Below are 16,325 nucleotides of genomic sequence, written 5' to 3' on the forward strand. Positions count from 1 at the left end.
CTCGTTAAGGCCTGGTCCTCCCCGGCCCTCTGCCTTTATAAAGGAGAGCTCTGCCCACCGCCCCTGCAGGCAGCCCCCGTCCTCTAGCAAACGGACCCGGAGGCCCTGCCCCTAGAATCCGTGCCTCCCGATGCATTGACTCCTCCCATAAAGAAAACCCCTAACCCCCCCCCCCCCCCAAAAAAAAAAAATTATCCCATCGCTATAAAAGCGGCCGCTTAGGCCCTGCCTCAAACACCACCTTATAACGGAGACATTTTAAGCTCCTCCTCCTTGAGGCCTGGTCTGCAATTATGGGGCTCACCCCCAAACTCTTTCCATCAACTTCCCAGGTGCACCCACTCATTCCTCCCCCCTGGGGACCCTCTGAGCCCTCTGTGGGTGCCCCTGACTGAAATTTCCCCAGAAACACCCACTCTGAGGGTACCTCACCCCTCAAATCCTCCCCTCCCCTGATCCCCCATTCCAATCCCCACAGCCCTCGTGGGGGTGCTCCTATCACCCCCTTAAGTCCTCACACCCAGAGCTTCATCCATGGGTGCCTGCTCCCAATTTCCCTCATTTTAGCAGCAGCACTTGAGGATCAGAGACATTTATTGGGGTTCAGCAGCAGTGAGGGAGGTCCCCAGAAGAGTGTAAGTCCAAGACATGTCCCCCTGGATGATGATGTCCCTCCCGTGAGTGAGTCCTGGGACAATTATAGGTGGGACCCACAATAATATAAGGGAGCTGAAGTCAGGAAGGGGACCCCCATTCTGGGATGTATCGCTGGGGGAGTTTTTGGGGACTCCAGAGGTGGGACCCCATGGTGGGGGTCCTCGGGAGGGGTATTTCAGAAGGGGGTCCCAGGTGGGGGACGTCTCAACATGGCAATCCCTCAGGGTTCCCAGTAAGATTAGGGATGTGAAGGTGTCAGGAGGGGGCTGCCCCAGAGTAGTTGTCCCTGTGGTCATGGTGTGGGTGGATACCGGGGGTGTCCCCCATCAGGTGCTCCCCCTCTGGAGTCCCTGCAGGTGTCGGGCCAACTGCAGGCCCTTGGGGAACAAGATGATACAGCAGGCAGTGAGCACAGCTATGTGTTCTCCATTACCTTCACTCTGAAGCCCCTCAGCATCCCCTGACCCCTTCACAGCATCCACCAGGAGCAGCAGCTCCCTAAACACACTCTCAGGGCACAGGATCCTTTCAAGTCTAACCACAGGCAGGTCAACCCCCCTGTGCCCCTAGAAGTGGGGAGTGGGCCCCAATATTAAGTGACCCTCCTCCCATACCCTGACAGACCTCCCCCTGAGGGAAGGGGAAGGGGCCCCCCCCATAGCACTTCCTGCTAGCCCCATAGACTCCCTCCTTAGGTCTCATAAGACCCCCCTCTACAAACCTCTCAGCCCTTATGGGCCCTCCCTTAGCACCAATGACTTCCCCTTATCTCCCATAGAGATCCTCCGAGGCCTCCCTAATCCCCTAGAGACACCCCAGAACCCATAGGGTCTGCCACAGCCCCTCTGGACACCCCCATCCCACCCAATACCCACAGCTCTCCTCTAAGTGCCCATAGAACCCCCCCAGCCCCCTCATTCAACTTCCATAGGAGATTCCCCTTAGGCCACCCCTAGGCCCCTGGCCCTCACCTCCTGCAGCACCAGCCGGCCATACCTATGGTAAGGGGTTCCCTGAGTGAAGAGCAAGCAGAGTTCCTGCACATGTGACAGGGGATGGGAGAGTGGGATGTAGGGGAACAGGGGGACATGGGGAATATTGGGGGACACAGGGGGATGTGGGGGATGTGGTGACATGGTGGGACATTTGGGGCCATGGAGGCATGAGTGGGATATGGGGGACGTGGAGACATCGGGGATCATGGAAGGCACAGGAGTGGGAATGATGTGGAGGGGCATAGGAGAATGGAGAAGGGCTGTGGGAGACACCGGGATATGGGAAGACATGAGGACATCCTGGTCTGGGGCCATCACCCTAGGGAGACCTTGGGGACATGCCAGGGACATGGGAACACCCTGGTTATCAGCCTGGGGACACTGTGGGGACACCCCAGGGACAGGGACGCACTGGACTGGGACACCTTGGGGATACCCCAGGTATAGGGACAAGGGGGTGACGTCTTTGGGATATCCCAAGATATCTCCCCATGGAGATTTGGTGGGCATCCCCCTGGGGACATCCAGAAAAGGGACCCAATAACACACTGGGGGCATGGAGACAACCCTCTAGGGACAATCTAATGGGACAGGGAGACAGTGTCCACAGGGGAAGGGCCACAGGGGACATCCAGTCTGGGAGGCCTCTGGGGGATGGGCGGACACAAGGACATCAGGAGGCACAGAAGGACGCTGCAGGAGGACAAGGCCACCACGTGGTGGGGGAAGGACAAGGACATGGTGGGGCCAGAAAAATGTGGAAGGGAGGGCCTCTGAGTAGAGGTGATCCCAGGGGGTTCCATGGAATGTTTAGGGGGTCCCAGGGATTTCTCAGAAGATGTTTGTGCTTCTCAGGATGGATTTGGGGGATCCAGAGGGTAGTGAGGAACCCCAGGAGGTCCTGAGGGGTGTCTGGGGAGATTCTGGGGTAGATTTGGGGGCATCTAATGTGGGTTGGAGGGTCCTATAGGGGATGGGATTCCCAGTCTCTCTGGGGTGTGGTAGGGTTTAGGGGGTCTGGAAGGGGTTGGAGGGTTCCAGAGAGTGTCTGTGGGGGTTCTGAGGGTGGAATTTGGTGTTCCAGGGTAGACTGGGGAGAGGGCAGTCTGGAGGGGTTTGGAGGGTCCCAGTAAGTGTTTGAGGGAGTCCTGGGAGGGAGAAGTTTTCAGGTTCCATTTGGGAGCTACCAGAGGCGTCCCAGGGAGTAGATGGTGTTGGGGGTGAGGGGTGAGATCCTGTGTTGATTTTGAGGGGTCTCAATATCCTTGAGTGGATTTGGAGTGTCCCAGGGATTGTTTGTGAGAATCCAAGGGTTGATTTGGGGAGTGCTAGGTGGATTTGGGGGGTCTAGGGGAGTGCAGTGTCCCAGTGGTTGTTGCGGGGTGAGGGTGATTTGGGGTTTTCAGAGTTGATTTGGGGAGACCCTGGGTAGATTTGTGGGACCTGTGAGGGTGACAGGAGTTGGAAGGGGCTCCTGATGGGTGTTGAGGGTCTCAAGATTGATTTGAGGGACTCCTGAGGGGCTGCTGGGGGGTACCAAGGCATCCCTGGGGTGTTGGGGAGATTCAAGGGCATCCTGGGGAACACTGGGAGTCCTGGCGTGGATTTGGAAGGGTCCCAGGGGCTGTTTGGGAGGGTTCCCAGAATGGATCTGGGGAGGTCCTTGGAAGATCTGTGGATTCCCAGGAGAATTTGGGAGTCCCTGGGGATATTTCCAGGTTTCAGGTTGAGGGGAGTGGGAAAGAAAGGCAGGTGTCACAACCTACCCATCAGGGGTGCAGTGTTCATTGTAAATTCTCATCAGGCTGAACAAAGAGTCCAGACATGTGTTGAGGGGTCAGCCTCATGATGCACAGTTACCCAGAGATCCAGACAAAGCTCAGTGCACATGATCCATGTGGAGGAACTCATTTCCCAGTTGGCTGGCAGTGATGGCCTGGAGAGACAGAGGGGCACTGATGGTGAAGTGGCTCCCCTGGTTCAGGAGTACAAAGGCAATCTCTCTTCCTCCCTTGTATTGGCTGTGGAGAAACTGTCCTGGGAGTTCTGGCATCCCAGCATTCCAGAGGAATGCCCTGCCCCCACCATATGGACCACACTGACTCAGCCATCAATAGGCATCCTTTCTTCCTCAAGGTAGGATGGAGAAGGTGCAAACCGTTCTGATACCAATTCTTGTGCCTGAACAGCTGGGCAGCTTGCCCCAGCACTTCTAAGAGCTGGGCAACGAACCAACAGTCATTACCTGTGCTTGGAAATCCAGACCATCTCCCACAGAGCACAAGGGAACTGGCCCCTCCCAGGCACCTAACACATCTGCCCCCACCCGATCCCCACAGCTGCCCAACTCAACCAGATGTGCACTGCAGGACCAGCCCAGAGCCCTTCAGCCCCCACAGAAACAGAACCCACTCTTGGACAGCTTCAGGGGGCAATTAGTGGTTTCAGAATAAAGGCAGAATGATAAACACAGACCAAGAGCACAGTTATGTCTCGATTGTAACAACAGCAAACCCAGGAACCCACCAGTTCTTGTATGAGGTGGAGGAGGCAGATACTGTGAGTGACAGTAGCAGTGTGTGTGGGGCATGAAATACTGTTCCTGGGCACACTGTTATGAAGATGAGATTAGGGCAGGCAGTCTGAGGAGGGCAGTGCTCTCTGTGTTCACCTTTGCTTAAGCTGTAGCCCATACTATGGCCTTGGCCAAACAACTGTAGTTTCTGGACATGTTTTGCAGCACTTTCTACCAGTCTCAGGTTTGTGTGCATGTAACGCTGCTGCTCAATATTCTTTCCCTTCAGAACTGCAACTATAGTCCCCATCCAAAGGAGAGCTGTTTGTCTCATGAAGAAAATGCAAGAGCAGAAGAACTGGGACTGAATGTGGATCCAATGGCCACGACTCGCTGCTCTGGGCCAGAGGTCACCCTTGGTCTTGCTGCTGGGGATGCAAAGCTCTGTGACATTCACATGCCCCTTCCCAGGAGCACTGGCATGGCTGTGCCAGAGGTCTGTCCCAGGTGTGGAGAAGTGTTGTGAGGCAACAGGTGGCTGCCCTCCCCTGTGCGGGCTGCCAGTGTGAGGAAGATGACAGTGAAGAGCAGGAGCTGCAGGGAGCCTTCCCTGCACTCCAGACCAGCCTGGGCAGAAAGTCCTCAGGGGGTGCCTGTGCCCCAAGGGAAGCCAAGGGCTCAGAGCACCGCGGGGCTGAGGCAGGAGCTGGAGGGAGGCACTGGGCACAGAGGCTGGGGAGGGATGGTGTGCCAGACCCCACAGGGAAAAGGGCAGATCTGCCTAGTGCAGCACAGAAAAAGCTTCCCCCATACCACATTGGTGCCTCGCAGGAACACTTCCCCTGCTTTGTCTCTTGTGTCACCAAAAAGCCCCCCCACACCTCCTCTACTCTGCAGTCCAGGGGTGACAGGGCAGAAGCTGCTGCCAGATTCATCTGCCCCTCAGACCCTGTGGGCTGCACCGCCAGCACTGTGTGGTCACCTCACTGACACCTAGGTTCATCCAAGGCAGAGCCCACATGTGGATTGTGGTGGTGCAGCTCCAGGTGCAGGGGATGGGAATTCAGCGCCCTTTGGATACTGCAGGTGTGCTGCAAAAGCAGGTAAGAGGCCAGACCTTGTCTTGCTGGACCCACAGGATCCTAGTTCATTCCCATCCAAACACCTTTAAACTGGAAGCTCTGGAATCACTCTGGAGCTGGGCACCCAGCCTTGAACTGGGCACACCAGTAACCTCGCTGCCAACTGCAGCTGTGGCAAACCTGAAACTTTAAGAGCTGGGGAGCCCCAAGCTGGGACCAGTACCCCTCAACAGGGACCACTGGGGTACCCATGACAGAGAACCTCCTCCAAACTAGGTTGCCTTAACAGGAAGATGGCAGACTGGAACTCTCCCTTACTGGAAAAACTGGGATCCTCATCTTCTCAGGACAGGCCACACCAGCTCTGCCAAATGTCACCTGTTGAAAGAGACCCACAAAGCATCCCAAGGTGGGTGTCACTGCCCCTCCCATACTTACAAGTGTAAGGCAGTGGGTAAAGGAACAGAATCCTACCCCAGCCAAAGCACTGGGGACCCCCATGGATCAGTTCAGTGCCCAGACCAGCTTAATCTCTTCACTCTGGATCTTACTGGGAGCCTGATGTAACCACCCCACCAGCAGGGGTCCTCCTGCCCCCTCAAAACCTTATTTTTCCTCCCCCACCAGTGCCCTCCCCAGCTGGGAACAGAACGGGACTGCTACAGTGCATGTAGTTTAACTCGTTTTATTTAGATTCGAAGGTAACTGCGGCCCATGGGACCAGTGACCCAGTAGAAATGCAGCAGTGTATCAGGACTGGAGAAGGAACAGGTGAGCTGCAGCAGGGTGTGGTGCCTGGGCTGCCCAAGGATTGGTTAGTTGGTGAGAGGAGAGTTTACGAGAGCTGCCCGCAGTCAGTGATGGTGATCTTCTTGCTTGTTTTGCCGTCTTTGGAGCCACAGCGCTCCATGGCCTCCACCACATTCATCCCCTCCTTGACGCGGCCAAATACGACATGCTTGCCATCCAACCTACCAGAGAAGCACCAGTCACAGCTGGTCCCCGATGTCCCCCAACACAAGACCTCTCCAGATGCAGACCCCCAAGCTTTTCCTCCCATAGCCCACAACTCACCACTCAGTCTTGGCAGTGCAGATGAAGAACTGGGAGCCATTTGTGTTGGGGCCAGCATTGGCCATCGACAGGATACCAGGGCCTGTGTGCTTCAGGATGAAGTTCTCGTCCGGGAACTTCTCCCCATAGATGGATTTGCCTCCAGTGCCATTGTGGCGTGTGAAATCACCACCCTGTAAAAAGGCAGCATTTATGGTCACAGGTGCCGAAGAACTCTCTGGAACTGGGTGCAGGCAAGAGGCAGAACCAATCTCGCACCCTAAACCTGCCAGCATCCAACTCCAAAACCCACCTGAGTGCCAGACTGCCTCACCCACCCACCTACCCGCTGCAGCAGAAGCACTACGCACCTGGCACATGAACCCAGGAATGATTCTGTGGAAGCAGGATCCCTTGTAGCCGAATCCCTTCTCACCAGTGCTCAGAGCACGGAAATTTTCTGCAATGTAAATAAAACTCGACCATGAACAGCTTTATTTAATAGTCAAGGGTTCAGCACAGTAATAGGGCTTGGTGCAGTTGCAGTAGAGCCAAAGTTTTTACCCACCTGCTGTCTTTGGGACCTTGTCTGCAAACAGCTGTGAAGACAGGAAGGGCATTTGTCAAATCTCAGCTGGTGACTGGCCACTACCCCCCACTCCCCGAGGCCACCACCTTCAGACCGCGGGAATCCCCCCAGACACTGCTTGGAGCCCAGGGACCCCCTCTGGGCAGCAGCTCCTCAGCCGTGCCGGCAGCTCTAGATCCCCCCCCGCCTCACTCAGTTATCTGCAAGCTCTAAACTGGCAGCTGCGGCATCGCGCGTCGCACCAGCGGGGCAGAGAAGCATTCGTTCCGCTGGCCTGGATTAAATTAAACATTAATGTGCCTGAAGCCTTCCTGGGTGGGGCGCGCGCGCCGCCTCCCAACGCTTCGGGAGGATTATTGGGCTGGATGCGCCACCCGTGCGGGAGCGCGGCCCCGAATCTGCAGTAGCCGCGGCGCCCGGAGCAGGCCCAGCCGTTCCAGGGATGCTCTGCGCCCCGGGCGGGGTGACAAATGCTTTGCCCTCCAGCGACAATCCCGCGGCGATCGGGTTGCCAGCACTCTCAGCCGGCATCCCCAGATCGAGCAGCACTGCCTGGGAGTTCGACACGGCTCATCTCGATGCTCCGGGGGCCCTGCGATAAAATGGCGGCGCAGCAGGCACGGCCGCGACCCGCAGTGGGTGGGGGGGGGGGAACTGCCGCGCGCCCCGGGGCTCGGGGCGGAGAGGAGGCGCGGCGGGAACACGGCGCTGGCGAAGCCAGCGGTAACGGGGAGCCAGCAGTACCGGACCAGGTGCGATCAGACTCCCCTAGGCGATGGCGTGCCCTGGGCTGGCACTGCGCCGCCGCTCCTCGAGCTCGCCGAGCGCGACGCCGCGGGGCCCTTTGTTCGCCCCGCCGGGCCAGGGGCGCCGCAGTCCCGCGGCCACACCAGCGCGCCCCCGCCGCGCACGCGCGGCGCCTGCTGATCCCCCCACCGGCCCACGCGCCCGGCAAGGAAATGGCAAGGGCGCCCCCCGCCCCTCCGCAGTCGCCTCTCGCGCCCACCTCGAAGGTGACGCGACCCAGGGGCTCGCCATTGGCGGCGATGTCGAAGAAGACGACGGGGTTGGCCATGGCGAGACACGAGCAGAGCAGCAGACACTCGTCCGTGCAGGAGGCGCAGCGCAGCAGAAGGAGCCCAGCGCCCCGCCGCCCTTTATATAGCGTCGAAGAGGGCCCGCCTCCCCCGCAGCGTCGACCAACGGCCACTGGCGGAGCGGCGGAGTGGCAGGGCTGGCAAGCAATCGGTGGCGGCGCGTTTGAAAGAGGGGGAAGGGGGAAAAAAGCGCGGGCGGGGCGGGGGCCGCGGTTCGGTGCTGGGCAGGGCGCGGCGCGCATGCGCTGTGGGGAGAGCAAAGAGAGCAAAGAGAGGCGGATGGGGCGGGAGCGGGACTGGCAGAGGGGCGGCGGGCGCGGCCCTGGGCCGCCGTGCGGGGCGGTTCAGGGGGGCGGCGGGGATGCGGCGGCACCAGGGCATGCGGGGCTTGGAGCTGCGGCCCAGCCCTGGCAGCCCACCGCCCGACGTGGGGACATCCGCTTCCCCCCTCTCCGCCGTCGGACTGCAGCACCGCCCGGCCGGCCCCGGTTAATGATTGACACCACAGGTCCGGTTCACTGCCTGGCCCGGCCGCCGCTTCTCGGGGATAAGGCAGAATTCCCTCGCTACTCGGGACACACCCTCCCCCCTCTGCCCGGAGAGAGGGCTGGATCTGCCCGCGAACCGAGGATCTCCGCTTCTTGCCCGGAGAGGGGTTGCGGGGCCAGCTCCACAGCGGGATGACAAAAGATGGGGGACACACGTGACCCTGCAGAAGGATCCTTTAATAGCCGTCGGGGACATACAGGGCAGCTCGGCGCGGGGGCAGTGGGAGCTGAGCTCTGCACCCCACACCAGACCCGCGCAATATAAGGGGCAGCAGCATTTGAACATTGATGGGGGGCACGGGCAGCCCCGCAGTGACGCACTTGCCTTTAAATATGGAGAGTCTCACGGGAGCAGTAGTGTTTCTACATTATGTACAGCCTTGTGCTTCTGGGGGGGCTCAGCCCCTCTGTCCCATCACAGCCCTTTCAGAAAGCCGCCGCTGTGGGGGTCCCAGCTCTGCAGCAGGCAGGGGCACACAGTGCTGCCCCCCAGCTCCGGGAGGGGGGCGAGGATGGCTCAGTTATTCTCGAAGAGGGAGAGGAGGTCATCGTTGCTGCTGCTGGGGAGGTCGGGGGGCCCCAGGTAGGAGAGCAGCTCGTCAGGATTCGTCAGCTCGGGCAGGAGCTGGGGGCGGCAGTGTGTGATGATCAGCTCCCTGCAGCTGCTGCCCACCCCCCTGCAGCAGCTGGTGTCCTGAGCCAGCAGCAGGACCCTTGCCCACCCCCATGAGTACTCACATCGAGGGTAGGCTCTGAGCCATCACCCGCTGAGGCCATGCTGGGTGCGGCGGGGAAGACGAGGTCAGCAGTGTGGGCCGGGGGTCCCAGGGGCTGCCGTGCCACTGCGCTCCGGGAGTGCAGCATGGAGGCCGGCTGGCTGCCCGAGGGAGTGCTGTGCAGCCCCGTCTGCACTGCGGGGTGGGACGGCTCCATTCGTCCCGGTGGGGGAAGCTGGGGAGTGGGGGGAAACAGCACAGCCGTGAGACCTTCCCTTCCCTGGGACCCCCCTGCCCTCCCACAGTGAGACATGGGGGCTTGAGGGGAGTCCCCCCACCCATAGCCCAGCTGACCTGTGCAGACAGAGGGGGCACAGGAGGCTTCTCGGGGGCCAGAAGGCCACCTGGGATGCTGGGCTGGTAGGAAATGGAGGGAGGGCCTGGTGTGAAGTCACTCAGCGTTGAGGTGCCAGGGACACCAGGGGCAGCGAAAGGCTCTGGGAAGCCCCCAGGACCCAGAAAGCTGGAACCTGGGAGAGGAAATGGGGCAATTGGGGGACACACACAAAGGGATGGGGCTCAGTCCTGTCCCTCATGGGTCCCCCCGTACCCGGGGTGCCGTAGTCGGTGGCAGCCCCCACTGGAGGTTGTGACAATGCCGGGAAGGGCACAGAGCCAGGCCCCAGGGCTGCGATCATCTCCATGATGTTGGGCAGCACCATGTGCGCAGGACTGAGTGTCCGGCACCTCTTCAGCGCTGGCCCCTCTGGTTCCTCCTTGATGTGGACATCAGGTTTGATAGGGACAGGTTTCCAGCTGCAGGTCGGGTCGATGGTGATCTCCTCATGCTCTGAACTGGGGGCAGCAGGAGGGATGGGGGAGGGTTGGGGGCACTGGCTACACAGGCCCTCAGGGGTGGCACAGGACCAGGCATGGATGACAGACAGCCAAAGGGAAGGCACTTACTTCTGGATGTAGATCAGAATGCCCAGCATGTACTGGTCAACCTCCAGCCCCTCCAGCAGGGCTGTCTTACTGCAAGCAGAGTGAGGGCAGGGTGAGATAACAGAACCCCACCAGACAGGAACCTCCCCCTAGGGCAAGAACTACTCCCCTCCCAAAACAGGAAATTCATCCCCCACAGGTAGTGAAACACACACCCATACCCTACTGGCAGGGACACCAGGGCATGGCCCCACTGTAGCCCCCACTCACTTGCAGACAGGACACCGCCATGTCCCCCTCTCGCAGTTGAGCTGCAGGTATGACTCCAAATCAAAGCACTGTGGAGGAGACAAGCAGCTGAGATGGAGGGGGCAGGATACTGGGTGGGGGATACCCCCAACACCCTGTCATCACCACCCCTACCTGTATGTGCCGGCAGTCATGACCCCTGGCTGGAAGCTGGATCCTCCGAAAGGTGATAGGGCACTTAAGGGACACCTTGATGGCCGTCTGCTCCACACCGTCCTCACCATTGGGCCCTGGCGTCCCCGGGATGGTCCCACTGCTGAAGTTGCGCTTAACTGGGAAGGTGGGGGCGAGAGTCAGAACCAGGAGACTGGGATGGGGTGGCACTGTGGTAGCACCTGGGCAATAGTGCACCATCACCCCCATCCTGCTGTGGCCTCCCTGCCACGGTGCATCCTCCTGACCCCCCAGGACCCAGGTGCTCACTTTTGGTGATGCAGTGCTCAGCGGGGAGCAGGCGCTTCTTGATGAGCCCCTGCAGCACGGAGCGCACCGAGGGCCGATGCACCAGCTGCAGGACGAACAGGTGGGACTGTGGAAAGATGGGAGGTTGAGCTGTGGCCCCAGCCACAACCCTCCCTCTCCCGGTACCCTCCTGTGACTCACACAGCAGCAGGCGGTGACAGTGATCTGGATAGTGTTTCTGCCGGGCTGGCAGACGTGCTTCAGGTAGAGCGGCTTGTGGGAGGTCTTGTTGTCACCACGCTCAATGGTGAGCGGTGTGGCGTTGACGCTCACCTGCACGGAGGCCGGCCAGTTGGTGTTCATCTGCCGGTCCTCGTGGTGGTAGCACTTGAACTGCAGCTCCAGGTCAGGCCTGGGGGCAGGCAGGGTGTGGGCAGGGGGTGTGTCCACACGCGAGCTACTGCACCATGTGTCACCACAGCATGCTGCTCCAAGCCATGCAGAACCAAGCAGTGCTAAGCCATTCCATGTTACACTGTGTCACATGGCACTGTGACAAACCCCACAGCATGGCACTGTGCCAGTCCACACAACGTCCCACCCCCACCGTGCTGTGCCATGCCAAGGCCAAGCCACGCCCCAAACTGCCAGGCTGCACCACAACATGCCGAATACCATGACACCATGCTGAACCATGGGCAGGCACAGCTGCGCCAAAACACACTTCGCACTCTGATGCAGGACAGCACCATGCAGTGCCCAGCGGTGCTGCCCAGCACAGCCTCACACCACACCACATGGTGCCGAACAGCACCCCCCAAGCAGCACCGTGTGACACTACAAAAGGTGCTCCAAGGCCCCACCTCATCATGAGGGTCTTGTAGACAGAGTCACGAAGCTGGAAGACGTGGTTGCTGACAGCCAAGTTGTGCTGCAGGCGGAAGGGCTCCAATACCACGCCGTCCCGCACCGGGAAGGTCAGTCGCAACTCCTCGCCGGGGGCCGGCCCTGCGAGACGCCGCCGCCATCAGAGAAACCGACACCTTCCCGCTCCCCGGGCCCCCGCCACACCCTGGCCACGCCCCAGCCGCGCCCCGCCCACTGCACAAAGGATCCACCTTGCAGGAAGCCCAACCTCCACTCTGCGGCCGGCCTCCACCCGGAAACCGCAGTCCCATGAAGGGAGCTCCTCCCATTCAAAGTGGCCCCACCTCTGGGGGCCACCTCCTGCGACCCCTAAGGAGGAAGCACATCCCACCGAAGATTCCTCCCGCTCGCTCCAGGAAACCACACCCTATCCAAGCTCTCCCAATCCAGATGTTCCCACGCTAAAAGCAGAAGCCCTCCATCAAACCACTATTCCTGATAAAGCCCCGTCCCCTGAGGCCATACCCCTTCAACAAGCCCCTCCCGTTACTGTCCCACCCCCACAGGCAGCCCACCCCGGCCTCAATCAGCCCCCAACCCTGCCAGTGGTCACGCCCTCTTCTCTGAAGCCCCGCCCACCCTCCATTTAAAGGGGCAAAGGCCACAGAGCTGCTAGAAGCGATGCTCCTTGAGGCATGGGAGTGATCTCCTTGAAGTGCCCCTCTCACCCATATCAGGGACACCTACCCGAAGGGGACGGGTGCAGGGGGGCAACGCTGGGCTTCATGTCTGCCAGGAAGGGTGACTTCACATCCTGACCAGGGGACGCATAGGCGGGGATGCCACTGCCCGGCGTCATGGGCGGTGTGGGGTTCCTGGCCAGTGGCGAGCTGGGGTACCCTGGCAGCGACCGGCCCGGCTGTCGAGGCAGCATGCACCCTCAGCGTCCAGCCAGGCCAGCACAGCCCCCGCCCCACCCGCTGCCAGACTCACCCCATTGATGGCTGCTTGGCTGTAGGTGCTGAAGCTGGTGCTCTGCCCATTGAACTGGTCGGCTGGCTATGGGAGGAGGAGGGTCTCCAGGGGCTGGCACCGGGGCATGGCAGACACCCAGACCTCCACCCCTTGCCCACCGCTCCCCCTGTGGTACCTTGTAATAGGGTCCAGCACTGCCTGAAGCGGAGAGGTACTGGCCCATGCTCTGCTGCAGCCTGTGGCCAGGGTATGAGGGGGACGGAGCGGAAGACTGGGGGGCGCTGGGGCCATACTGGGCACCAGCTGCAGTGTACTGCCCGCCCTGGAGGTACTGCTGTGCTGGGTACCCCTGTGGGGCCAGGCAGTCAGCACCAGTGGGAAAGGGGGTCACCATACGCCATAGCCTTCACCAACGCAACACTCACCTCATTGGAGTATGCCCGCTTAAGGCCCTGGCGGGGCAGCTGCTGGCTCTGGGAAGAGCCAGCGTAGGTGTGCTGAGGCACTCGCTGCCCACCATAGAGGGGGCCGGCCCCGGGCGCCCGCACTGGGCTCATGCTCACAGGGGAGACACCAGAGGGGGCCACAACACCTGCCATGCCAGCTGGGCTCATGCTGTTGGGGCCACGGGGCCCAGCATGGGGCAGGAACTGGCTGCTGAAAGACTGCCCTGTGCCCATCTGCAGCAACGAAGAGAGAGGGGTCACGGCAGGGCAGGAGGGGCTGTCAGCAGCCCGGTTCTGCCACAGCCAGGCTCTTACCGCACCGTACTGGCTCAGCTCCTGGCTCTGTTTCTCCTGCAGTGCTGCCACTGTCGCTGTGGCTGTGGCTGTGGCTGTGGCAGCAGCCGCGGCCACAGCAGCAGCAGCTGCTGCCTGGGTGAAATCAGCAGTGGCCCGGCTGGCGTGCGAGGGGAGCCCCATCCCTCCAGGGCCACTCGGGCCACCATTGTAGCTGGAGAATAGAGAAGCAGAAAGGCACATGCAGTGGCCCTGCAGCAGGGCACATGCCAGGCCAGGAAGCACAGGGGTGGCCTTACCTGGCAGCGAAGCCTGGCCCACTGGGGTAGGCATTGCGGCCATAGACACTTGGCTGCACATACCCCTTCCCTGGTGCTCCTTCAGCAAAGGGCTGCTGTGGCAGGAATGGCGGTGAACTCATGCCCGAGCCAGTGCCCGCCATGCCAGGCATCAGTGGGGTGTTGGAGCTGCTCCCCCCAGGGCCCATGGGGCTGCCAAAAACCTGGAGGGTGCAGTGGGAGGCAGTGGGTCAGGCAGGGGCAATGGCATCCAGGTCCGGGGGTTTCCTGGGGCAGGGGGGCTGCTGGTACCTGGCTCTGGGAGGGGTTGCTGACACCCCAGACAGTGGTTACCACGGAGAGGGATCCCGGTGGCTGATTGGTGCTTGGTTGCCAAGGAACAGCCTCGTATGCAAATGAACCATCACTAGAAAGAAAAACAAGTTAATGAAGATGAAGGACAGAGAGATGCAGGGACAGAGGGGACTGGGGGATGGAGGGATTGAGGAAACGGAGAGATGAAGAACGGAAGGGATGGACAGACAGACAGACAGGGATGGATGCATGGGTGCATGCATGAAAGGATGGAGGGATGGAGGGGAGCGACGGGTGCATGAGTGGATGAAGGGACGCTGCCCCGGCGCCCACCCGTGGGGCGCAGGCGGCAGCGAGGGTTTCATGGGGTTCATGGAGCTCATCAGCGGGTGTGGGCTGAGTCTTCCGAGGCCGCGGCGGGCACTGCGGGACGGCGGCACCGTCTGTCACTGGGGCTGCGGGAAGCAGTGGAGCGGCGGGTGAGGGGCAGCCGCCCCCGGAGAGGCCGGGGCGGGGGAGGGAACAGCCCGTAGGCTTCGCGACCCCCCAGCCTCCGCGGCCGGGACCTGGCGTGCGGCCCGCGGCTGGCAAGGGGCGCCGGCCGGCACGCGCCACCCGCGCTCCGGGCCGCCCCCCCGCCCCGGCCAACGCGGCGTCAGACCTCCCTGGGGCGGCGGGCGCCGGGGGCTTCCCCCGCGCGTCTGCGGCCGGGGGAACCACGGGGACTTCCTGGGGAAAGGGACGCGGCCCCCCGCCCGGCACTGCACCCCGGGGTATTTCCAGCCGGGCCCGGCACCGGTGGCCCGGGGGGTCACCGGCGCTTTCTGATCCTCCCGGCGGGGCGGGAGGGCGGCGGAGACGGGGTCGCCGCGAGGAAAGACACGGGGAGGGGCTCACCCGCGGTGGGCCTACCCCGGCTCCCGGGAGCCGCCACCACGGAGCCACCGGCCCCGGGCGCCCCTGGCCGGCGGTGACAGCCCCCTCCACTCCTTCCCCGGCAGCACCGCAGGCACAGGCCCCGGAGCCGGGCCCCCCCCTTTTGCCATGGCAACCACCCCCACCAACCCCGACGCGGCGGGGGGGGGCCGCGGGGGCACCGCCACCCCGCCCGTCTTTCCCCCGGCCCGTGCCCCCGCCCGGCGCTCCCGCTCTCACCGCGGCGGCGGCCCAAGATGGCCCTGGCGGCGCGGGGCGCGCGCGGCTGCGCGGAGGCTGCGCGGGATCTTCAGCCGCGCGCGGCCGCAGCTCCGCGGGAGGCGGGGCCGGGGGCGGGGCCGTGCCGCGGCCGCGCACAATGGGGCCGCGCGCTCATCAGCATGCGGGCCCCGCCCCCGCCCCGCCAGGCGCGGGTAGCCGAGCGCCGAAGGGCCCGGGCTCCGGGGAGCAGAGGAGCGCGCGCCCCCGTGTGCCCCGTGCTCCCCGCCAGGGGCAGCGCGCGCGCAGCAGCACGACGGGCGCTGCGACCGCAGCGGCGGGACCGCGAGACGCGCGTGCATACGGCACCTTGCACGTGCGCGCGCGTGTGAACGGGTTGCGCGCAGGGACGCGGACCCGCCTGCGCCGCACCATGTGCGACCCGGCGGGTGACAGCACAGCCACGGGTATGCGCGGGAGTGTGGCACGCGTAAACCCCCGACCTCCCTCCCTCGTGCAGCTGAAAGACCAGTGTCGCACCGAAAAGCCGCGGTGGGTTCGGGGCCACCGAGAGGGAATCCCAGTTGAGGTTGCCCCGGTTGCCCCCACCCCTCCAAGGACCTCCCATGGGAGGACGCTGCGGGCTCTGGAAATGCCAAAAATTAGCCCCATTCGGGGATCACTTCCCTCGACCCTCACTCAGAATCTCCAAAGAGAGGAAACATCACTTAGCACCAGCCTTGTCCCCCTGGTGGCTCAGAGCAGGGGGATGGTGCAGACACAGGAGAAAAACGGGCTCCCCAAGGACAGGCAAAACTGAGATGGGCGCAGCACTCTCACACCTGCCTGTGCCCTCAGGACCTGCAGATGCCCTATCTCCCTCCTTCAAGAGGTAGTGGCTGCAGGGAGGCAAGTCCAAGACTGAGGAACTGCGAAGAATCTGACTCATTGCACTGAAAACCCCCATAGAAAAGCTCTGGAGATCAGCCCCTCTTGGGGCGGTATGGGACACCCCCAGAGAAGAGCCCCAGGGACCAGTTGTTCCAGGGGTCTGGAGGGCCATGGGTCTTACCCACCACGCAGGCACAGCAGGCAGCCCCCAGACCCT

At 62.1% G+C, this 16,325-nt stretch overlaps 2 protein-coding genes across 11 annotated transcripts; both read right to left on the reverse strand.

Annotated features, from left to right (window-relative positions):
• Positions 1-5,918: 5,918 nt before the first annotated feature.
• PPIA (peptidylprolyl isomerase A) lies at positions 5,919-8,474 on the reverse strand. The gene is made up of 5 exons (XM_056508656.1): positions 7,898-8,474; positions 6,871-6,901; positions 6,674-6,762; positions 6,324-6,496; positions 5,919-6,220 (listed from the first exon to the last, which is right to left on the reverse strand). The coding sequence occupies exons 1-5, from the start codon at positions 8,228-8,230 to the stop codon at positions 6,085-6,087; spliced, it is 762 nt and encodes a 253-aa protein (XP_056364631.1). The 5' UTR covers positions 8,231-8,474; the 3' UTR covers positions 5,919-6,084.
• Positions 8,475-8,692: 218 nt separating this feature from the next.
• Positions 8,693-16,305, reverse strand: ZMIZ2 (zinc finger MIZ-type containing 2). Of its 10 annotated transcripts, none has more exons than XM_056508648.1 (18): positions 15,239-16,305; positions 14,081-14,195; positions 13,790-13,992; positions 13,512-13,704; positions 13,176-13,430; positions 12,926-13,099; positions 12,769-12,834; positions 12,523-12,694; positions 11,772-11,916; positions 11,110-11,320; positions 10,930-11,035; positions 10,621-10,778; positions 10,468-10,535; positions 10,219-10,287; positions 9,863-10,107; positions 9,607-9,749; positions 9,275-9,487; positions 8,693-9,161 (listed from the first exon to the last, which is right to left on the reverse strand). In XM_056508648.1, the coding sequence occupies exons 1-18, from the start codon at positions 15,577-15,579 to the stop codon at positions 9,054-9,056; spliced, it is 2,985 nt and encodes a 994-aa protein (XP_056364623.1). In that variant the 5' UTR covers positions 15,580-16,305; the 3' UTR covers positions 8,693-9,053. The 10 variants fall into 10 exon arrangements, with proteins under 10 accessions (XP_056364623.1, XP_056364622.1, XP_056364627.1 ...); XM_056508647.1 differs by having other exon boundaries at positions 9,607-9,782; XM_056508652.1 differs by adding an exon at positions 14,417-14,538 and having other exon boundaries at positions 9,607-9,782; positions 13,176-13,704; positions 15,239-15,328.
• Between the last annotated feature and the right edge of the window lie 20 nt (positions 16,306-16,325).

This window comes from Oenanthe melanoleuca, chromosome 22 (assembly GCF_029582105.1).
Source record: "Oenanthe melanoleuca isolate GR-GAL-2019-014 chromosome 22, OMel1.0, whole genome shotgun sequence".
Classification (NCBI taxonomy): Eukaryota; Metazoa; Chordata; class Aves; order Passeriformes; family Muscicapidae; genus Oenanthe; species Oenanthe melanoleuca.